The sequence below is a fragment of the Mastomys coucha genome, unplaced genomic scaffold (genome assembly GCF_008632895.1).
Source record: "Mastomys coucha isolate ucsf_1 unplaced genomic scaffold, UCSF_Mcou_1 pScaffold15, whole genome shotgun sequence".
Lineage (NCBI taxonomy): Eukaryota > Metazoa > Chordata > Mammalia > Rodentia > Muridae > Mastomys > Mastomys coucha.
The window spans coordinates 106,809,412-106,828,618 of NW_022196897.1; the positions used below are offsets into that span (position 1 = coordinate 106,809,412).

A 19,207-nucleotide genomic window follows, 5' to 3' on the forward strand; every position below is an offset into this window, starting at 1 on the left:
GTGCATGTCTAGCTTAGCTCTGCTGTATGGGCTCACTACATAGGCTGTACTGATACTTTCTCTCCCTGGCCAGGGACGTTCATGTTTATGATGCCAGGTTCCTGAAGTCCAGGAAAAGCCAGCCTTTGATCTCCTTGACTGAGCACTCGAAGAGTATTGCCTCCGCATATTTCTCCCCCGTAACTGGTAACAGAGTGGTGACCACATGTGCTGACTGTAAGCTCAGGTAATAAACTAAGAAGACTGAAAGTGTGTCTAGGGGAACCTCAAGTTTAGTCTGGCCTTGAACTCAGATCTTATTGCCTCTGCCTCCCAAGTTTTGAGATTTTAAGTGATAGTGTTTAGATATTTCCACCCTAATCTTATGACACAGTCTGAATTTCATAGTAGTCCGTGTACTTATTATTAAAGATGGCATCTGAGGTTAGACTCTGATCCCATATAAAGTAACAATTATATTTCCTACTGTGAATCATAGGTATCTTAAACACACACTGTTTCAGAAAACCTCGAGAATCTAAGTAACACGACTAATTGTTTTCCACGTTTATTTTGCAGGGTCTTTGACAGCAGCTCCATGGCTTCCCAGCTTCCTCTCCTCAGTACCATCAGGTAGGCCTCCGTGCACAGAGTGCTCAAGATCTTGGATTCCTGTGAGCAGCAGCGGTACATAGAAGGCGCATGCTTGGCACGCGGCTGTCAGGGAGAGGGTATAGGCCTGGGTTTGTGTTGTGCTGTGAGCTGGTTTCCGGTCCTGTCCAGAGGGTCTCAGGGGCCCGACTCTTGGTCAGCATGTGCTCTCTGAGGTACTGTTCAAAGCTAAGGACTCTATTGTACTTGAGTTACACTGTGCTCTTTATTCAAGAAGACTATGACTACTTTGCAGGCTTGTTTATTCTGGGCTTCTATGGCTGCTGCACCTTTCTGCCTCATGGTTCTGGTTGTCTCTTCTTGAACCCACTACTTTATGGAACTATTCCACGCACCATGATTCTCTCTAGACATTGTTTTATCATTTTCGAAGGTGGGGCTCTACGTGGTGTGGAGTTGTTAGTGTCAGTTTTCAGAGGCCGCCTCTTTAAGCATATTTGTTCCTTTTCATAGCTTTTGCCCATTCTTCTTATTTTTCAGGTGTTATGTTTTAGTTTATCAGTTTCTTTTGTTTTTGTTGTTGATTTGAGACAGGGTCTCACCAGCTCTTCTGGAGTTCCCTCTGTAGATAGGTTAGCCTTGAACTCACTGATATCCTCTGTGTCTGCCTCCTAGAGTGCTGAGATTAAAGGTTTGTGCCACCATGCTCAGCCCTTCTTTAACTTACTAACAAATAAAAATGTGTATGATGCATACAGCATGTTTTGAAATATGAATAAATTATAGAATGGCGAAATTGATCAGTTTAACGTCCATTACCCCCCTTGTTTTTTTCAAATGAATACATTGCTGGGATCATAGTGATGCCTGGTTGATGGGGCCTCTTTTCTTAATTTTGTTTTTGGGTATGTTAACTGTGAGTTCTGTAGCAACTACTTTTTTTGTTTGTTTGTTTGTTTGTTTTTCGAGACAGGGTTTCTCTGTGTAGCCCCTGGCTATCCTGGAACTCACTCTGTAGACCAGGCTGGCCTAGAACTCAGAAATCCACCTGCCTCTGCCTCCCAAGTGCTGGGATTAAAGGCGTGCACCACCACTGCCCGGCTAGCAACTGCTTTTTTTTTTTTTTATATAGTTATATGTATATTACTTATATATAGGGTTTTTATGTTTGTTGATACTTAATTGAAAACTGTGTACAAGTGTATGTGTGTGTGTGTGTGTGTGTGTGTATGTCTGTCTGCCTGCCTGTCTGTCTGCACCCATATGGAAAACCAAGAGCAATTTTAGGTGTTACTCTGCAGGATCTGCCACTTGTGTTTTTAAGACAGCTCTCTGAGTGGCACCTGGGGCTCACAGTCTTGCCTAGGCTGGCCGGCCAGTGAGCTGCAAGGGTCCCTGATTCCATCTCCTAGAGCACTGAGATTACAAGTGTGCCCATGCTACCATGACCAATTTTTAAAGTAGGTTCTTGGGATTGAACTCAGGTTCTTATGTTTATGTGGCAAAAATTGTATCAACTGATCCATTTTCCTAGCCTCTCTATATTGTAATTTTGCTTGAAATTATGTATTAAATAGATTTGGGGTTTTTTGTTTTTGTTTTTTGTTTTTTCTAGACAGGGTTTCTCTGTATAGCCCTGGCTGTCCTGGAACTCACTCTGTAGACTAGGCTGGCCTCGAACTCAGAAATCTGCCTGGCTCTGCCTCCCAAGTGCTGGGATCAAAGGCGTGCACCACCACTACCCAGCTAGATTTTAGGCTTTTTTGTTTTTGTTTTACTTTTTGCTTTTTGAAACAAGGTTCCCTGTAGCCTTGGGTGTCCTAGAACTCATTCTGTAGACCAGCCTTGAACTCGGAGTTCTGCCTGCTTCTGCCTTCTCCTCTGCTTCCTCCTCCCAACTTTTAGGATTAAAGGTGTGTACCACCACTACCTGGTTGAATAGATATTTTTAATATGTGAAATCTTTTTTATTTTTTATTTTTTTTTTTGTTTTTGTTTTTCTAGACAGGGTTTCTCTGTGTAGCCCTGGCTATCCTGGAACTCACTCTGTAGACCAGGCTGGCCTCAAACTCAGAAATCCATCTGCCCCTGCCTCCCAAGTGCTGGGATTAAAGGCGTGTGCCACCACTGCCTGGCTTATCTTTTTATTCTTATGAACATAATCAAATCATCCCCAGTTTTCCTTTTCTTTCCCCTTCTTCCCCCCTCCTTTCCTCCTTCCCCACTTCCTCTCTCCGTTCTCCCTCCCTGTCTAAATGATCTGGCTTTGATAGCTGATAGTATGTTCAATGTAAGTGGTGATAGGACATCCTTACCTTATTCTGATCCCAGAGGGAAAGGTTTCAGTCTTCATCAGTCTGATGCCTGTGGGCTTCTCACATGTGGTCTTCATTGTATTTGGATTGTCTCCCTCTGCTCCCAGTTTGTTGAGTGACTGCATCATGAAGGGATGTCGGATTTTGTCAGATTCACTTCAGCATCAGTTGTGATGATCATGCACCTGTCCTTCACTTTGTTAATTTAGCATGGTATATTACACTGGTTGTATTGTTATGGTGGGCCAGTTTTGTCTCCACTTGACTACAGTGTATAGTTCTTTAGAATGCTGTGAATTTGGTTTGGTAATATTTTTTTGATATGTTTTGTTTTGTTTTTTGAGGAAGGAGTCTGTTTATCCTAGGTTGGCCAGGAACTTGCTTTTTGCTTTGTACCTGAGGATGACCTTGAACTCCCAACCTTCCTGCTTCCACCTCAGTTCTGATGTGTGCATCAACCATGCCTAGTTTATGAGGTGCAGGATCAGGAACCCAGGGCTTTGTGTATGATATATAAGTGCTCTACCAAGTGAGCTCTACCTGCAGGTTGAAGATATTTGTGTCCATGTTCATTAAGAAAGCTGGGTGTGGAGGTGCAACCCAGGTATTTCAGTGCTTGGAAGTTTAAAGGGGGAAGATTGCTACAGCTGGAATGAGACTGAGCTACATGGTAATTTCTAGGCTACAGAGGGAAATCCTCTCTCAAACCAAAAAAGAAAAACTAATACTATGGGAACTTATTCTAAAATCTCTCTCTCTCCCCCTGCCTCTCCTCCCTTAGTGTATATGTGTTTGAGTACCCTTAACCAGTTATCAATGGATTTATATTTTTAAATTATTTAGGGTCAGTCTTGGCAAGTAGTGTTCCTAGGAGTTTGTTCTTTTCTTCTAGGTTCTTCAGTTTGTTGGTATATAATTGTTCACAGTATGTTTGTAAGATTCTTTTTGTGTGTGTATAGAAGAGTGAACAGGAAAGGTACTATTTTAAGGCTGGTGATGTGGCTCAGCTGGTAGAGCCTGGTTTTGATTGGGTTTGATTCCCAGTGTGATATATGCTTGTAATCTCCTTATCTGGGAGGTGGAGGCAGGGGGATCAGAAGTATAAGGTCATTTTGCTACATAGTGAGTTCAAGGTCACCTTGGGCTACATAAGACCCTGGTGTCCAGAAAAAGGGGGAATGGGGAATCTTTTGTTTACAAAAATCTTTTTAGACTTATTTACATGTATGAATCTTTTGCCTATGTATGTGTACCATGAGTGTGTCTGATGCCTGCTGAGGTCAGAAGAGGGCATTTGGTTCCATGGTGCTGGAGTTATGGATTGTTGTAAGCCATCATATGGGTTCTGGGATCCAAACCAGTAAGTGTTCTTGGCTACTGAGCCATCTCTCCAGGCCCAGAAAAGGTAACATTGCCATAGGCTGAGAGTCACTGCCCTCAGCATGAACTGAAGGTTGGAAGATGTAGCAGACATCTGGAATTATTTCTACACTGGGTTTTGCTTTTTAACCTTCTCTCTTTGCTAGTTTGAATTATACGCATAAAAGTAAACACACTGTTTGTTTTTCCCTCCTAGGCACAACACTATCACTGGGAGGTGGCTAATGAGGTTCCAAGCTGTGTGGGACCCTAAACAAGAAGATTGCTTCATAGTTGGTAGCATGGACCACCCACGGCGGGTGGAAGTCTTCCACGAGACGGGAAAGAATGTGCATTCTCTCTGGGGAGAATGTCTTGTATCTGTGTGTTCTCTCAGTGCTATGCATCCTACCCGATACATTCTGGCTGGAGGTAATTCCAGTGGGAAGTTACATGTTTTTATGCATCAAGAAATCTGAGTTATAGCTGGGCGGTGGTGGCACACGCCTTTAATCCCAGCACTTGGGAGGCAGAGGCAGGTGGATTTCTGAGTTCGAGGCCAGCCTGGTCTACAGAGTGAGTTCCAGGACAGCCAGGGCTGTATAGAGAAACCCTGTCTCAAAAAAAAACAAAACAAAAAAAAAAAAAAAAGAAACCTGAGTTATTAGATAGGTGCAACAAATGGTTCAAATTGTTCTGTGGCTAAGGAACCTAGAGACTCAGCTTAGTGTATCTGTTTGGCCATATATTTAGTAAATACAGCATTGCTTTCTCAGGGAGACCTCCATGCAGAATGTAATATTAGCAAGGAAGGAACTTGAAGATCATTTCTAGAGGATGAGGGAGAGACCTGGAGCAGAAACTAGGGTGCTTTCAAATGCTTTTTGATTGTTTTGAGAAAGGATCTTGTGTAGCATAGGGTGGCCTCAGACTCTGCAGCCAAGGATGCCCTGGACTCCTGAGTGCTAAGATCACAGGCATGTTCCTGTGCACTTGGCATCTTTCAGCACTTTTAACTAGGCTATATATTGCAAAATTCTAACAAATGAGAAAGCTTTCAATGGTCATTATTAATCTTTTGTGACAGAATTAGACCATTTTGATGCAATAGTAATCTATATATCTGTGATTTATTTAGTTTGGGGTGAAAAATTACTTCTCAACACTGGACTAGGCCCTAAAAGATCATCTAAATCTAATTATGAAACATTATTGAACCCCTGAGACTGTCACATGCTAGACAAGTATTCTACAATTGACTCATATCCTACCCTTTGAAACTTAAATGTTTGTTTTGCTTTGTTCTTGAGACTGGATCTTGCTTGTAGCCCAGGTTAGCTTTGAACCTCACTTTTCCAAGTGCTAGGACTATAAGCCTGTACTAGCATGCCCAGCCAGAACTTAGTTTTATAAGCTAAGAACTTTTTTTTTTAGGGGGGGGTGTCTTTGTATCTCAGTTCAGTGTTACTTGAAATACTATGAAAATCATTGGAGAAGAGTTGGCTTCTAAGACTTGGGCATACTTGGAGCTCTGTCTGTTCCCTGCCTCTGGGTAGCTCCTGAAATGGGCCAGGATAGTACTGTTTGAACTTGCACCACTATCCTGTATTCTAGTGAATAACTGTACAGACTGGGCTCCAGATAAGGGGTTTGTAGCTTTTCACATGCAATTAGTAACCCCAGTGTATTGACAATTTTGGAGTTTTGATTTCTTTAAAAACACAGAAATAAAAGACTGATTTTGTTTTAATCCCACAATATAGGGCTGCTTCATATTGTCCACAGTAGGTGACTGTGATTTACCTGTGCTCTAGCAGGGGTGTGGTTCTTCCAGCTGCAGATAGTTTCTGCAGTTGTGTGACATTTGGAATTCTGGGGACTTTCAGAGGATATATAAATGCTAGAGTCCCAATAGATGGGGTGGGGTGGTTGTTGGTTGTTCAGGGGGATTGGCTGTGATTTATTAGTAGTCATGCTCAAAGAAGAAGCAAAAGGAAAGAAAGTAGATTCAGGGATCTCCCTCCCCCCCACTTCTTTTCTTCCTACCTCTATCCTTCTCTCTCTTATCTAGTGTTGGGGGGGTATAAAAGGGGGTGCAGATAAAGGGTGACAAAAAGAATCCACAAAGTAGTAAAGACCAGCTATAGTCCTAAGGTGGAATTTAAAAAAAAAAAAAAAAATTGAGTCCCAGTGTTGGGCGCCGCTTCTATCCGGTCTGTTTTTTTTCCTTTTGTTTCTTTAATCACAACTACTAACAAACAGTAACCAATCAAACCCCCCTGCGCCCACCCCCAACAGCCAGTAACCACTAACTATCCTTCTTGGGGCTCTCATATTTATATACCCTCTGAAAAGTTCCCAGAATTCCAGATGACACATAATCACAGAAATTATCTGCAGCAGGCAAAATCCACTCTGCTAGAGCACAATGGAAATCACAGTCAGCTGCTGTGGACAGTCTGAAGCAGCCCCAGATCCACACCTGGGGTTAAAACAACATATTCTTATAGTTCTGTGGTTTTTTTTTTAAGAAACCAAAATTCTAGAATTCTTACTCCACCCCTAGCACTCGAGAAGTAGAAGCAGGAGAATCAGAAGTTCAAGGCCAAAATAGTAAGTTCAAGGTCAATGTGGCTCACCTTCCCTTCCCCCAAATTAAAGCACACAAAGTAAAGTTACGATATTTTTATTTTTTTAGAGTACTTTAAAATAAAACTTAGCTTTATATGCATATATATATACAATATATGTTTATATATATTCTGCTGAATCACTGGCCTGGTGTCACAGTGTATTCTATGTTTTTCCATTGTTATTTGCCAAAGTTACTACTGAAAGATTTATAAATAAATAGCTTAAGCAGTATGTTTGGATTGTAAAAGGGAATATCAATTATATGTCAGAGAAATAAAGTGATAAGAATTTTCCTTGAATAATGTCTTTGAGTAATCTTTATAATTAAAAATCTAGAGGCTCAGCAGGTAAGGGCGCTGGTTACTTTTTCAAATGACCCAAATTGTATCCCCAGCACCTACATGGTGGCTCACAACCAAGTGGGACTCCAGTTCTCAGGGATGCAGTGCTGCCTTCTGGCCTCTGCAGGTATTGCATATACATAGTATACAAATGTACATACAAGCAGAATACCATAACACATGGGGTTAACACAAAAGTTAAAAAAAATCTAAGAGTTTAGTGTGGTGGCACAGGACTTTAATCCTATCACTTGGGCAGAACTGAGTTCAAGGGCAGTTTGGTCTACCTAGTGAGTTCTAGGCCAGCCAGTGAGACCTCATCTAAAAACAAACAGTGTTAGAGGCTTAGCTTTAATAATCATGGATATTTGTAAAGAAATGGTAGTTCTGTCTCATATCTGATAGTTTTTTTTAAGGTATATTTATTCTATGTATATGAGTACACTGTAGCTGTCTTCAAACACACCAGAAGAGGGCATCGCATCCTCATTACAGATGGCTGTGAGCCACCATATGGTTGCGGGGAATTGAACTCAGGATCTCTGGAAGAGCAGTCAGTGCTCTTAACCACTGAGCCATGTCTCCAGCCCATGATAAAGTTTTTTTTTTAATTTTATTTTTATTATATGTATGTCCACTGCACATGTGTGTTGCCCAGGAAGTCAGAGAAAGGTGTCATATCCTCTGGAGCTAAATTCTAGCCAGTTGTGAGCCACCATGTAGGTGCTGAGATCTGAACCTGGGTCCTCTCCAAGTACTGAGCCACCCTTCTCTCTGTGTATTGGTAACTTGATAAAGTGAGACCAGTTACAAGGTTTTTTTGTTTTCATTTTCATTTTTTTTTTTTTTTAAAAAAAGACCCATTCTCTTACGGTATTTAAATATTTATTGAGTTTAAAAATAATCTCCATGGCACCAATGATTTTATGCTAACTACACACTACATATGTAGAAAAAAGTACATTGCTTTGAAGGAAAACGTAACGTACGAGATTTGGCACACGAAAGGTTAACAGCTGTATACTTCTAACTGAAACTAAGAAATTCACATTTGTAGGCAGTTTATCCTCTACTGATTAAAGGTGCAGTCCACTGTTCAGTAGGTATTTCCTCTGATCAGTGATGCTATGCAGATCTGCTTTCCTACAGTGAGATCAACTAATTCTGAGAGGAAAGGAGAGACATAGAACACAGCAAAACCAGACTGAAAACTGAAACTTTTGTAATGATGAAAAAATACTGAAAAACACTAGTCACCAGTCAAGGGAGTTTATTACTGAACTATTGAAAACTATTTGGAAACCAAATCGAAGGGAGCCTTTTCTGTCCTTATTTTCTGGGCTAAGCCTTGAGGGGAAAAACAACCTGAAGGTTCCAGGTCAGATGTTGGAAATGGCACTGACCGCAGCACTGTTAGGACTCTAGACACAAGAAACACACCCGGCAAAGGCAGGCTGCCTCTCTCTCTAGGCTAAGGTCAGAGGCAAGGCTACCACTCACTGCATAGATGCTGTGTTCTACAAACTGAGGTAGGAGCACCACACTAGAAGGCCATCTGCTATGTTGCATAAGAATAGAAATCTCGGTTCACACCAGCTGTTTCCCAATAGCCTTTGCCATCAGTCCTGTGCTAAGCAAACCTTTGGCTATGCAGTTGACAAGTGGCAGTGGCTCATTGCTTTTAAGTGATCTGTGGTCCTTACTAGGTAGGATCCCCTCAGTTTGTCTTGTTATGTGGTAAATGTTTTAGATTCTCACACAAATTGTTGCTGGTATGGAAATGATCGGATAGGCCTGGACCCATTCTTAGAGTCACTGTTGTTCACAGTGGCAGTACTTGATCTTGGTATCAGATGCCACGTCACTGCTGGTTGGTTGTTGGAGCACCCCGCAAAGCCCACATTGGGAAGCAGCAATCGAAGCTGGCCCTGTATAGGCCAGGGTTTGCATCTTACAGCTGAGGACCAGTCTCTCGGCATATTGCAGTTTTAGGGTTTTTTTTTTTTTGGAAGTGGGAAGCCGGTAGTCTATCTCATGTATACCAGGCTGGCCTCAACTTACTCTGTGACTGAGGATTACATTAAACTTTTGATCTTCCTGCCTCCCTGCTGAATGCTAGGACCACTGGTATATGCTACCACTCCTGGTTTTGTGTATTGTTAGCAGTCAAGTCCAGGGATTTATACATGCTAGAAAAATACTTAACCCTCTCAGCTACACATCCTCAGCCCTATGCTTTTATAAAGTTTTCTTGGAGCACGCCATGTTCTTTTATGCGTGCATTATCAGAGGCGGGCTAGGGTGGAAGATCATGGTCCACAAAAAAATCACAATTTTATTAAAAAGTTTGTTGACCTCTGGTCTAGATAAGGATGTCAACTTTATTTAAAATTAAGTAAATGCCCTCCCATCATCTTCAAAACCCCATTTGGTTTTTTGTTTGTGTGTTTTTGTTGTTGCTTTTAATGGCTGCCATATTCTGAATGTGGACTGGGTTCTACCCCAGGCAACAAAACAAGAGGAGCTCAAATATACGACAGCCCACTCTGTTCTGCATTTGGGGCTGTTCTGCTTCACTGTTTTCTGTTGTCCCAGGAGTGTGCCCCTTGACTGTCCTTTACGTGTGTCCTCAGGCCTCGGATGACTTCGCAATCTCCCTGAGATGAAAACAAGCTCTTGTGTTTTATTGGTGGTAAGAAGTGTAGAGGTGTGGGGACTACTGCTCATCTTAATGTGTGTGTGTGTGTGTGTGAGCACACGTGTATGTGTGTGTGCGTGTATGTGTGTGTGTCTATGTGTGTGTGCACGCGTGTGTGTGTGTGTGCGTGTATGTGTGTGTGTCTATGTGTGTGTGCACGTGTGTGTGTCTGTGTGTGTGCGCGCGTGCGTGTGTGTACACCTGTGCTGCTGTGAGTGACGACGCTAGGTGCTCCTTGACCTTGTTTCCAGGAGCAGAGGTTGACCCTACGGGTGGCATTCCTACAGTAAGTGCTGGTCTCTGCCACGGGTCAAACTCTATCCCCTGTAGGCATTGCTCAGAGATTCTGCTCAGTGTCTTCCTGCTCCCTCCGAGGCGCCTTCCCAATGCCTTCCTCAGACCGGTTTCTCTCTTGCATCTTTTAATTCATAAAGTAAAACCAAAATATGAATAGATAGGAAAATAACGTTTTGCTGTTAAAATAGAGCTTGAAATCGTTTTTTTTTTGTTGTTGTTGTGGTTTTTTTGGTTTTTTTTGGAGGGGGCACACTGTACAAGACAAGCACTGCTCCCTGCAGATCCGCAGGCTCTCGAGCGACTCAGCACAGGTCTCTGGTAGCTGTGCTGTCGGACATTTCTGACAGCACACCCTGGCACCACGGTAACACCCCAGAAACACTAGAAGTCACTAGGCTCTAGTCTAAGGGGACAGACTTACCCCACCCCTTCCGCTGCTGCTGCTGTAGCTGCGCTCCCTTCAGATGCCCACTCTGCTCAGATTTGAAAAAACAAAAGGAAAAGAAAATCCAACTCAGACTATCGTAAGAAGCAACTTTCTATTTAATCATTCTACACAGTTTACTTTGTTAAACCTTTCTGTCTGGCATGGAAGCCATTCCTGCCTGCCCACAATCCTGGCCTGCCCTGCTGGGTTTTCCGGAACCCATTGGCACCCGTGAGAAAATTGCAGGGTACAGAGGACAACAGTCTTGAGTCTTCAGCTAGTGTCCCATCTACTGGGTGACACTACTGCAATCATCAGTATAGTAAAATAAATGACTTTTATTTGGATACTTTCAAAATAATACACATCTATGAAAAATTAAAGTTCAACCCCCCAAATTATCCTGCATATTGAAGGATGAGAAATATTGAGTTGCTGAGCCTTTCTTGGAAGAGCCTCTGAAGAAATTAGATTTTCCCGGTTTACAGAGCATTAGCCTATATCCCTCTCTTCTGGGAAACAACCTTCCTAGGCTGCAGTGGACTTTGAGTCATGAGAGGACTTGGTGTGTGTGCCGATGGTTCCGCGATGGGTCCCATTGCTGGGAATGGGTAGCCGGGTTCCTTGGTCCACCTGGCTAGTTATTGGGAGGAGTCATGCCTTCTCAGGTGTCAATGAGCAGGCTCACCACTGAGCGGATTTTGCAGGCAAACCATCGCCTGAGGGGACAAAAGTATTGATAGTGGAATTGTTCAAACTCAGGGGTCTGGCGGATATCTCGGAAAAAAGCAACGTCAAGGTCAGACTCAGTAAGGATGATCAGGAGGAGGAGCAAAACAAAGAGGAGTCCCATGGTCACAAGGAGCAAACGGAGAACACTTAAAACAAACTTATTCACCTGTTCTTGCTCTGACCCGCCGTGCCCCTGACATAGGGCCCTCAGCTCTCCTCCCAGGGCCTCCGCCTCTGTCGCAGTCGGGGTGCTGGCCTCCGACTCCTTCTCCTCCTCAATGCTACACGTGGCTCCGTTGATCTGCCGGGAGAGCAACATCAGCTCCAGGCTGTGCTCGGCTACAGGGGTGGGCAGCACACTGTCTGCAGGGCTGTAGGCCTCATCTGCTATCACAGCTACACGTTCATTGCTGTCTGCCCGGCTGTTTCGCACGTGTGGCAAGAAGGTGTCCCCATGGGAAGAGGACCGCACTGGTGTGGAATGGGCACTGTCTCGTAGGGACTCAAGGCCTGGAAAGGCAAAAAGCACAGGAATTAGCTTTCCGGGTCACAAAATTCTTTCTTATCCAATGGCATCTGTTCAGTTCCTTATGTGTGCTCCACGGTACAGCAGCAGTAGCTGTGGACTCCATATTTAGACATCAAGAACAGGGCAAAAGAAGTACCCAGTGGACATTTAAAAATGTTTAGTTTTCATTTGTGTCTTTCAACAACTCCATAAAGTGGTGAGGGTGAATAGTTAGAGAAAAGTCACGTGGCTGGCTGTTGAAGGCAGAACTGTGGATGGAATCCAAGCTTGTGACTCCCAGTGGGGCCGGTGGGATGCAGGGCACATTAAGTCTGCAGCCTGCACCTGCCTTGGGATTAAGAGCAGCTACCCCAGAACTTTGATTTCTCTGCATTTCCTGATACTCTTCCCGATTGGCCTCTGGCATGTGTGATAGGAGTGCTCTCTGTGTCACTGATGAAACAGAACTCTCTAAGCCCTGGCTGTGGCCTGATCCTGGCCTCTGCCCTACTTCCTTTCTTCTAGAGGGCACATGACACCCTCTAAAAGGCCTGTCCCCTCACAAGGACATCTATGACAGCCAGATCTCCCAAGTGTGACTGGCTTTGGTGCCAGCAGCCACTTCAGTACGAAATAGCTTGGCTTGTGATTAATCCCTAAGCTGGCTGAAGAAGGGCAGAGGCTGACATCAGGACAGCAAGTCAGAAGCCATGGCATCTACTAAGCTGTCGGTGACTTCAGTAGACAAGAGAATGGGCAGGCAGGTGTTTCTAGTAGAATGCCTGACCACCACCACAGTCGTTCACCAAGCTTGTCAATGCTCTGTTCTCCCGACAGAAGACTGCTGTGAGGTCATTCCATATCAGCCTAGTCTGAACAAGAAAATGTAGCCCTCCCCATCTCTCCATCCTCACCCCTCCCCACCTCTCCACCCTCACCCCTCCATCTCTCTATCCTCACCCCTCCCCATCTCTCCACCCTCACCCCTCTAATCTCTCCATCTTCACCCTCCCCATCTCTCCATCCTTACCCCTATCTCTCAACCTCATCCCTCCCCATCTCTCTATCATCACCCCTCCATCTCTCCACCCTCATCCCTCCATCTCTCCATCCTTACCTCTCCCCATCTCCCATCCTCACCCCTCCCTATCTCCCATCCTTACCCCCCATCTCTCCATCCTTACCCTTCTCTATATCTCCATCCTCATCCCTCCCCTTCTCTCCATCCTCACCCTTCCCCACCTCTCCATCCTCACCCTTCCCCACCTCTCCATCCTCACCCTTCCATCTCTATCCTCACCCCTTCCCATCTCTCCACCCTCACCCCTCCATCTCTCCATCTCTCCATCCTCACCCCTCCCCATCTCTCTATCCTTACCCCTCTCTATCTCTCCATCCTCACCCCTCCCCATCTCTCCACTCTCACCCCTCCCCATCTCTCCACCCTCTCCCTCTTCCCTCCCTCCATCTCTACCTTCAGTTCAAAATCTTTTCATGGATCAATTTTTTTATCTCTGTTGTTGTATATGAAATGTATCTCATTCAGAATGTTGTGTATACTTAAATTATCCAGAAATATCACCATAAACTTCTAGCATTGATTATGGAATAACATCCCACTTTAAACAATTTGTCTTGTATTTTAAATGAAATACATGGCTTTTAACATGTAAGTTTTCATTTAGAGGATTATGTTTCATTTTGGCATTTCTAAACAATCTTTTGCTGCCCCCTCCATCCCCTGCTCCCCTGAACTGTCCCACCCCAGTACCCTCTTGGGCACTTTCATAGCACATTATATTCTATTTTCTCAAAATGGCTTATTTGTTTTTCAGAGATGCCATCTCTTGGCTTTAACTCACTGAGTAGTCAAAGATGACATTGAACTCTAATCCTCCTCCTGTCATCAAATGCTGGGAGTACAGATGTATGTAGCCAAGCTTGCTTTATCAAACTCAGAGCCTTGTGCGTGTTACCGAAGCATTCTCCCAATTGAGCAACGTTCCTAAGGCCTCACCACCCCTATGGTCTCCTTTCTGGTTTCATGACCTATACTCACTCTCACATATGTCAAGATTAACAGGTAGTATCTGCATGAGAGAAAACATGTAGTATTTGTCTTTGAGACTGGGTTACCTCCCTCAATGGTTTCCAGATATAACCATTTTCTGCAAGTTTCATATTTCAGAAAATTCATCTGCTATAGGAATCACCATCCATTCACCCTGCTCTTCATCAGACCCATTAGTCTCAGGGCGCTGGGGCAAAGTGGCACAGCAGCAAGACAGGTGTAGTTACCTTTGAGGTGCTCTAGCTGATGCCTCTGTCCAGAAGTGGCTCTCAGTGGGCCAGACGGGACAGTTGTTAGGACCCTACACCGAAGTCGGGGTCCCATCCTCAGGATGCGGATGCTTAGGGGCCGAAGGCAGTGGTTAGTCAGCCGGAGCTGGACATGGACTCTGGTATGAATCTTAATTAGACTCTTTCCCATGGCAGGCCAGGAAAGCAGTCCCTTCTTCAAGGGAAACCAGCCAGGCCCCAGGGGAGGTACCGAGAGGAAATGGCCAGCTAGGGACAAAGAATCTTTACCGGTTCCGTGCCACGGCAGCTCCCTTCAGCAGTGCCCTCCACCTGGACAGAGTGCTGGCTCTGCAGAGCCTCATGTCAGGCTGAGCTCCAAGGAGGGAGAAGTGCGGAGAGCAGAGGGCATCCTTATCAGGGGACTGATTCAGTCAGAAGTGCTTACATCCATAAAAAGCAATGCTTTCCAGCCTGCAGCTTATTCCTTGAGGCCCCGCATGGCCCCGGCTCTCAGAGGGAAGCGGGTCAGGGACTAACTACAACCGTCCCAGAAAGCAGGCTGTGAAGTCACAGGTAGGCTTTATTGAGGCTGTGTGCACTGAAGTCACAGGAACTGAGGAAGAAGTAGCTCCCGGGCTGGGAATGGGTTGTCCATCCATGTCTGACTAGTCCCCACAATCCCTTTGACTGAGCGCTGAGCTCCACATTCTGTCCCTCCATAGACACAGCGGGTAGAGGAAATTGACATTCCTGAGTGCCCTCTGGGCCTCCATAGCAGACACCAGAGCAAAAGAAGCCATAGTCCTTGTTTTTGAAGGGTCCCTGGTTGTGGGGTTTTGTGCTTCACAGACTAATGCTATGCTGCTATTTATTTATTTTTGTAATTTTCTCCCCGGTTTTTAGAAAGCAAATGAAGCTTTTCTAGAAAAGTCAGAGGGCTTCTGTGAGGTGCCTTTGAATAAACTGACCTCACACAGCCAAAAGTGTGTTCCTTGGGGTTTCGTTTGTGCCTTTTGAAGGCCCTGGTCCCATCCTCATGGCTCCTCCCTACAGTCCGCTGTGCTTACTAGCAGCTGATCACTTCACCACAGTCGCAAATGGCCAGGCTGGAGGGCTTTTCTTTAACGTGCTATACTCAGAATCCCAGGATTTGGGAGACTGAGGCAGGAGGATTGCCTGTGCTATAGCCTGAAGCTTTGCCACCCTCACCCTAACCAAAACAAAAAGCACTCCAGGTACATTAGCTTCCTTGCCAGTCACAGAGCAGGCAGGGAAGGGGCTCCTTTTCACAAATGAAGCAACCACAGGGGTTGGTAGTAGCTGCCTATCCAGGTTTCTCCTCGGAGTTCTGTGTCAGCCACAAGTGAATATTCAGGTCAGGTTCATGCATGACACCCTAAAACTTAATATAAACCAGAGACCCTCTCACAGAATGATACTCATCCTTACCTGAGCAGTTCTGAGTTTGAGATGAGGTCTTGCTATGTACTTTATGCTGACCTTTAACTCAGGGGGATCCTCCTGCCTCAGCTTCCTCTGCCTCCCAAGTGCTGATCACCGCCACATCATTGCTGGGGACTGAACACTCTGCTGTGTCCCCACCCTTTGTGTAGAGCCTTCTACCTGCCCCTGGGCTCTTACCCAAGAGCCTGCTGTTATCGCTAAAGCAAATAAGATTCTTTTCAAGTCTCTGGTGGTTAAAGCTACAATGTCTCTCACAATCTTGGGTGATTGAACATTTGGTGGTGTCGAGGTTTAGGATCTGTGGCCTTGCCACTTGGGGTGGGATCTGAGATTTTAGAGCATCCCACTTCAAGTTCTCTCCCTACTTTGTGCTTGTCTGAAGATCTTACCTCTCAGCTTCCTGTTCCGCTGCCACGCCTGCAGTCTGCTTCCCTACCTCTCTGCCATGATACACTTTGTTTTTTAAGTCAGGGCTTCCCTGTGTAGCTCTCGCTGTCCTGGAACTCACTCTGTAGACCAGGCTGGCCTTGAACTCAGCGATCTGAAATCTGCCTCCAAGAATTAGGACTAAAGGCCTGTGCCCGGCTCAAAATAAACTTTCCTACATACATTGTCTTGGTCCTGGCATTTTATCACAGCAGTAGAAAGTAACTAATACAGTTCCTGAGGGGGGACGTAACCAGTGCAGACACTGGTGTCATTTCCAGGAGGGCACACTCACCTTCCATGATAGAGATGTGCACAGCTCTTCTTCGTGTCCTGGGGACGCTGCTCAGCCGTGGGCCATGGGTTATGGAAGGACAGCTTCGGCTAGGGACCATCCCTGCTCTGAGATGAAACGGATAGAGAACCACTCAGTGCACAGACAGGGGTGTCTAGATAGTTAACAAGTTCTTTTGACCCTTGGCCCCCAAGTCTCAGAGATTCTGTGTTCCATTCCCTCACTTCCTCTCCCTGGACACCCAGCCTTTCTGCAGTATGTCTTGAGGAGCAGACAGGACTGTTAGGGAATAGAACCCCAGGATGAGGCATGCCCCTGAAGAGTCTGAAAATGGTACCAGCACTTTCCCTAGGCTCCCTAGGCTGCTTAGGGGATGCTGGGGCGAGGGGCAGGTAATAATTTCCTGTTTCGAGAAGTACAGGCTGGTGGGCAAACCCTAGGTTTCTCAGCCAGTCTGTATGAGTCTATTGGGCTTGGGGGAGGTGGGCTTCTAGGAATACATGATTTATAGACACACATGACATGGATCGTGAGGTTATTTGAGGCTCTCTGTAATGGGCAGAACAGCTAAGTGTCTTCAGTTTGCCACATCTTTAGGACTGCAGCTCAGCTCAGATGCACTATCTGCTGTGGCTTGTCCACCCTTGGGCTGTTGCAGGCTGTATGCGGCTCCTGAGTCCCAGCTGACATGGGTCCCCTCACACTTCTGCCCTCTGCCTCCTCTTTTGTATCTGTTTGGCCAGAAGCTTCGTGGGGCTTGGCTTGCTAGATCTTTTGACCTTCTGGGATCTGAGCTGGAGCTGTTTTGGAAGTGCCCGACAGCTTACCTGTGTATTTCTGGCGGCTCCCGTTTGATCTTGGCACTTGACTCCATTACTTCCTTTGCAACCCGGCCACTGTCAAGTGGTAAAATAAAAAAATAAACACAAGCAGCAGGAAAGGCAGTAATCAGGGCCAGGCTCCAAGACCTCAGGTGCTCTGGCTGAGTCAAAAAACGGCCTCTGGCCTATCCTTCCCCCCTTCCCCCCAGGCTTCAGTCTCTGGGGCAAAGAGTTCTAGCACATCATGGTGCTTAGCTTAGCTTGGCTTAGCTCTTCATTGCTAGAGTCCGGGATCCTCCTCCCTTCATCCTCCTTTTTGAGACAGGATCTCATTATGTAGTCTTGTCTGTCCTGGAGCTTACTGTGTAGACCAGGCTGGTCTCAGAGATCTGCCTGCCTCTGCCTCTGCTGGAATTAAAGATGTCACCGCCCACGCCCAGTTCCATTCTTAATTGGGAAGGATTCCTCCCGTTTCTATGAATCACCAGGAAAAAAATCCAAAAGCCCTCAGAGAAGGGACACACAGAGAACTTTCACAGTTCTTGGTTCGCTCCTGCTACTGTGATGGCTGACTCCTGGATTATGTTGCAGTTAGAAATGGCAGGTTTGTGAAAAGAGACACTGTAGCCATGACATTAAAAAGCTTCAGCTCAGGGGCTAGAGAGATGTCTCAGCGGTTAAGAGCACACTGACTGCTCTTCCAAAGGTCCTGAGTTCAAATCCCAGTAACCACATGGTGGCTCACAACCATCTGTAATGGGACCCAATGCCCTCTTCTGGTGTGTCTGAAGAGAGCGACAGTGTACTCACGTACGTAAAATAAATAAATCTTAAAAACAAAACAAAAAGCTCCACCCCCAGGTTATACCTTGTTTTGATTACTGTGCTTAAAAGATCTATAAAACAAAAATGCCTCTAACCTGTAAGCCCTTTGTGCCCAAGGACTTCCTGGAAGGCTGGGGGCCGTTCATATAATCTAACAACCACTTGAGTATTTTTACTTCTGTAAACAAGCTTGGTTGCCCCAATTACATGGAGTGTGCTGGATCACGTGTGTGCAGGAGGTACGTAGGAAGTATGTGGCCTTGTGGGGTTTGCCTTTATAAAGCCCCTGTCTAATGGAATTGGGCACCATATTCTGGGAATCCTGGGCATGGATCTGACCAGTATCCATCATCCTGGCCAGTATTGAATAAAGCTTGCTTCAAATTTGGCTCAAAAATTGTGGTGCTGGTCTTATTCTCACTTGGTGAGGCAAACGCTGTGAGGGAAGAAGAAATCTACATACAGAAGGCTAGAGAGGAAGAGAGTAAAGGGCTCAGGAATTGGGAGGAGATGCCAGGCCCTGCCCTGAGCTCTGCTTCCTCTGTTCTCAGGATAAGGTGTACAGAGTGTTCTCTAGAGAAAGGTCTGGAAAGATCTGGAATGGCTACTTACTGTCACTATTTACCTGTATCGGAACCGGCTCCCTTTAAAGAATAAGTTGCTGCTGGACACTGTGCGGACTTGGCTTGACTTCTCCAGCCTGCGGCAAAGCAAAGTTTGGGGTGACACGTGGCCCAAACCACCGCACAGATTAATGGAGGGTGGGTAGTGCAGCCTGCAAAGATTACTTGAAACTTCCTTTCAGGTTCAAGAAAAAGCCCTTGGTGATCTGTGTGGAAGTGCTGCCCACGGAGGGAGACTGAGCAAATGAATGGCTGCACATGGGTTTGGAAACAAGGATTTGTTCCCAGGAATGACAACTGCTGAGAAAGGTGGCAATTGCTTTCATTTGATGATGCATTCTTTCTTCTGACAGAAAGAATGGGGATGCTTCTGAATTCCCAGGGCAATGAGAACCTTCAGAACTCTCCTCTCTCTACTTCCTGGACTGCTCCTAAGCCCCACCAACAGGAGTTTGTCTCTCAGAATTGCTTCTCTCTACGTTCATGAGACTCACCAAACCTGGGCCTTGTCCTCACAGGTGAGGAGGAGACAGTAGCCAAAGAAAACTGC

The 19,207-nt window shown here is 45.4% G+C and overlaps 2 protein-coding genes across 4 annotated transcripts in view; one reads left to right on the top strand and one right to left on the bottom strand.

Moving 5' to 3' along the window:
• Positions 1–7,198, top strand: part of Wdr76 (WD repeat domain 76) — a 32,405-nt gene extending 25,207 nt beyond the window's left edge. The window contains exons 11-13 of the mRNA XM_031371680.1: positions 74–226; positions 559–612; positions 4,483–7,198. Of these exons, the coding sequence (XP_031227540.1) occupies positions 74–226; positions 559–612; positions 4,483–4,744 (469 nt within the window). The 3' untranslated portion in view covers positions 4,745–7,198. The remainder of the gene's footprint in view (positions 1–73; positions 227–558; positions 613–4,482) is intronic.
• Positions 7,199–8,108: 910 nt separating this feature from the next.
• Positions 8,109–19,207, bottom strand: part of Frmd5 (FERM domain containing 5) — a 269,855-nt gene continuing 258,756 nt past the window's right edge. For 2 of the 3 annotated variants that reach the window (XM_031371681.1, XM_031371683.1), the window contains 4 exons: positions 18,660–18,734; positions 17,216–17,284; positions 16,389–16,495; positions 8,109–11,904 (listed from right to left, as the gene is read on the bottom strand). In XM_031371681.1, coding sequence (XP_031227541.1) covers positions 11,327–11,904; positions 16,389–16,495; positions 17,216–17,284; positions 18,660–18,734 — 829 coding nt within the window. In that variant the 3' untranslated portion in view covers positions 8,109–11,326. The remainder of the gene's footprint in view (positions 11,905–16,388; positions 16,496–17,215; positions 17,285–18,659; positions 18,735–19,207) is intronic. The other variant, XM_031371682.1, reaches the window with a different exon arrangement.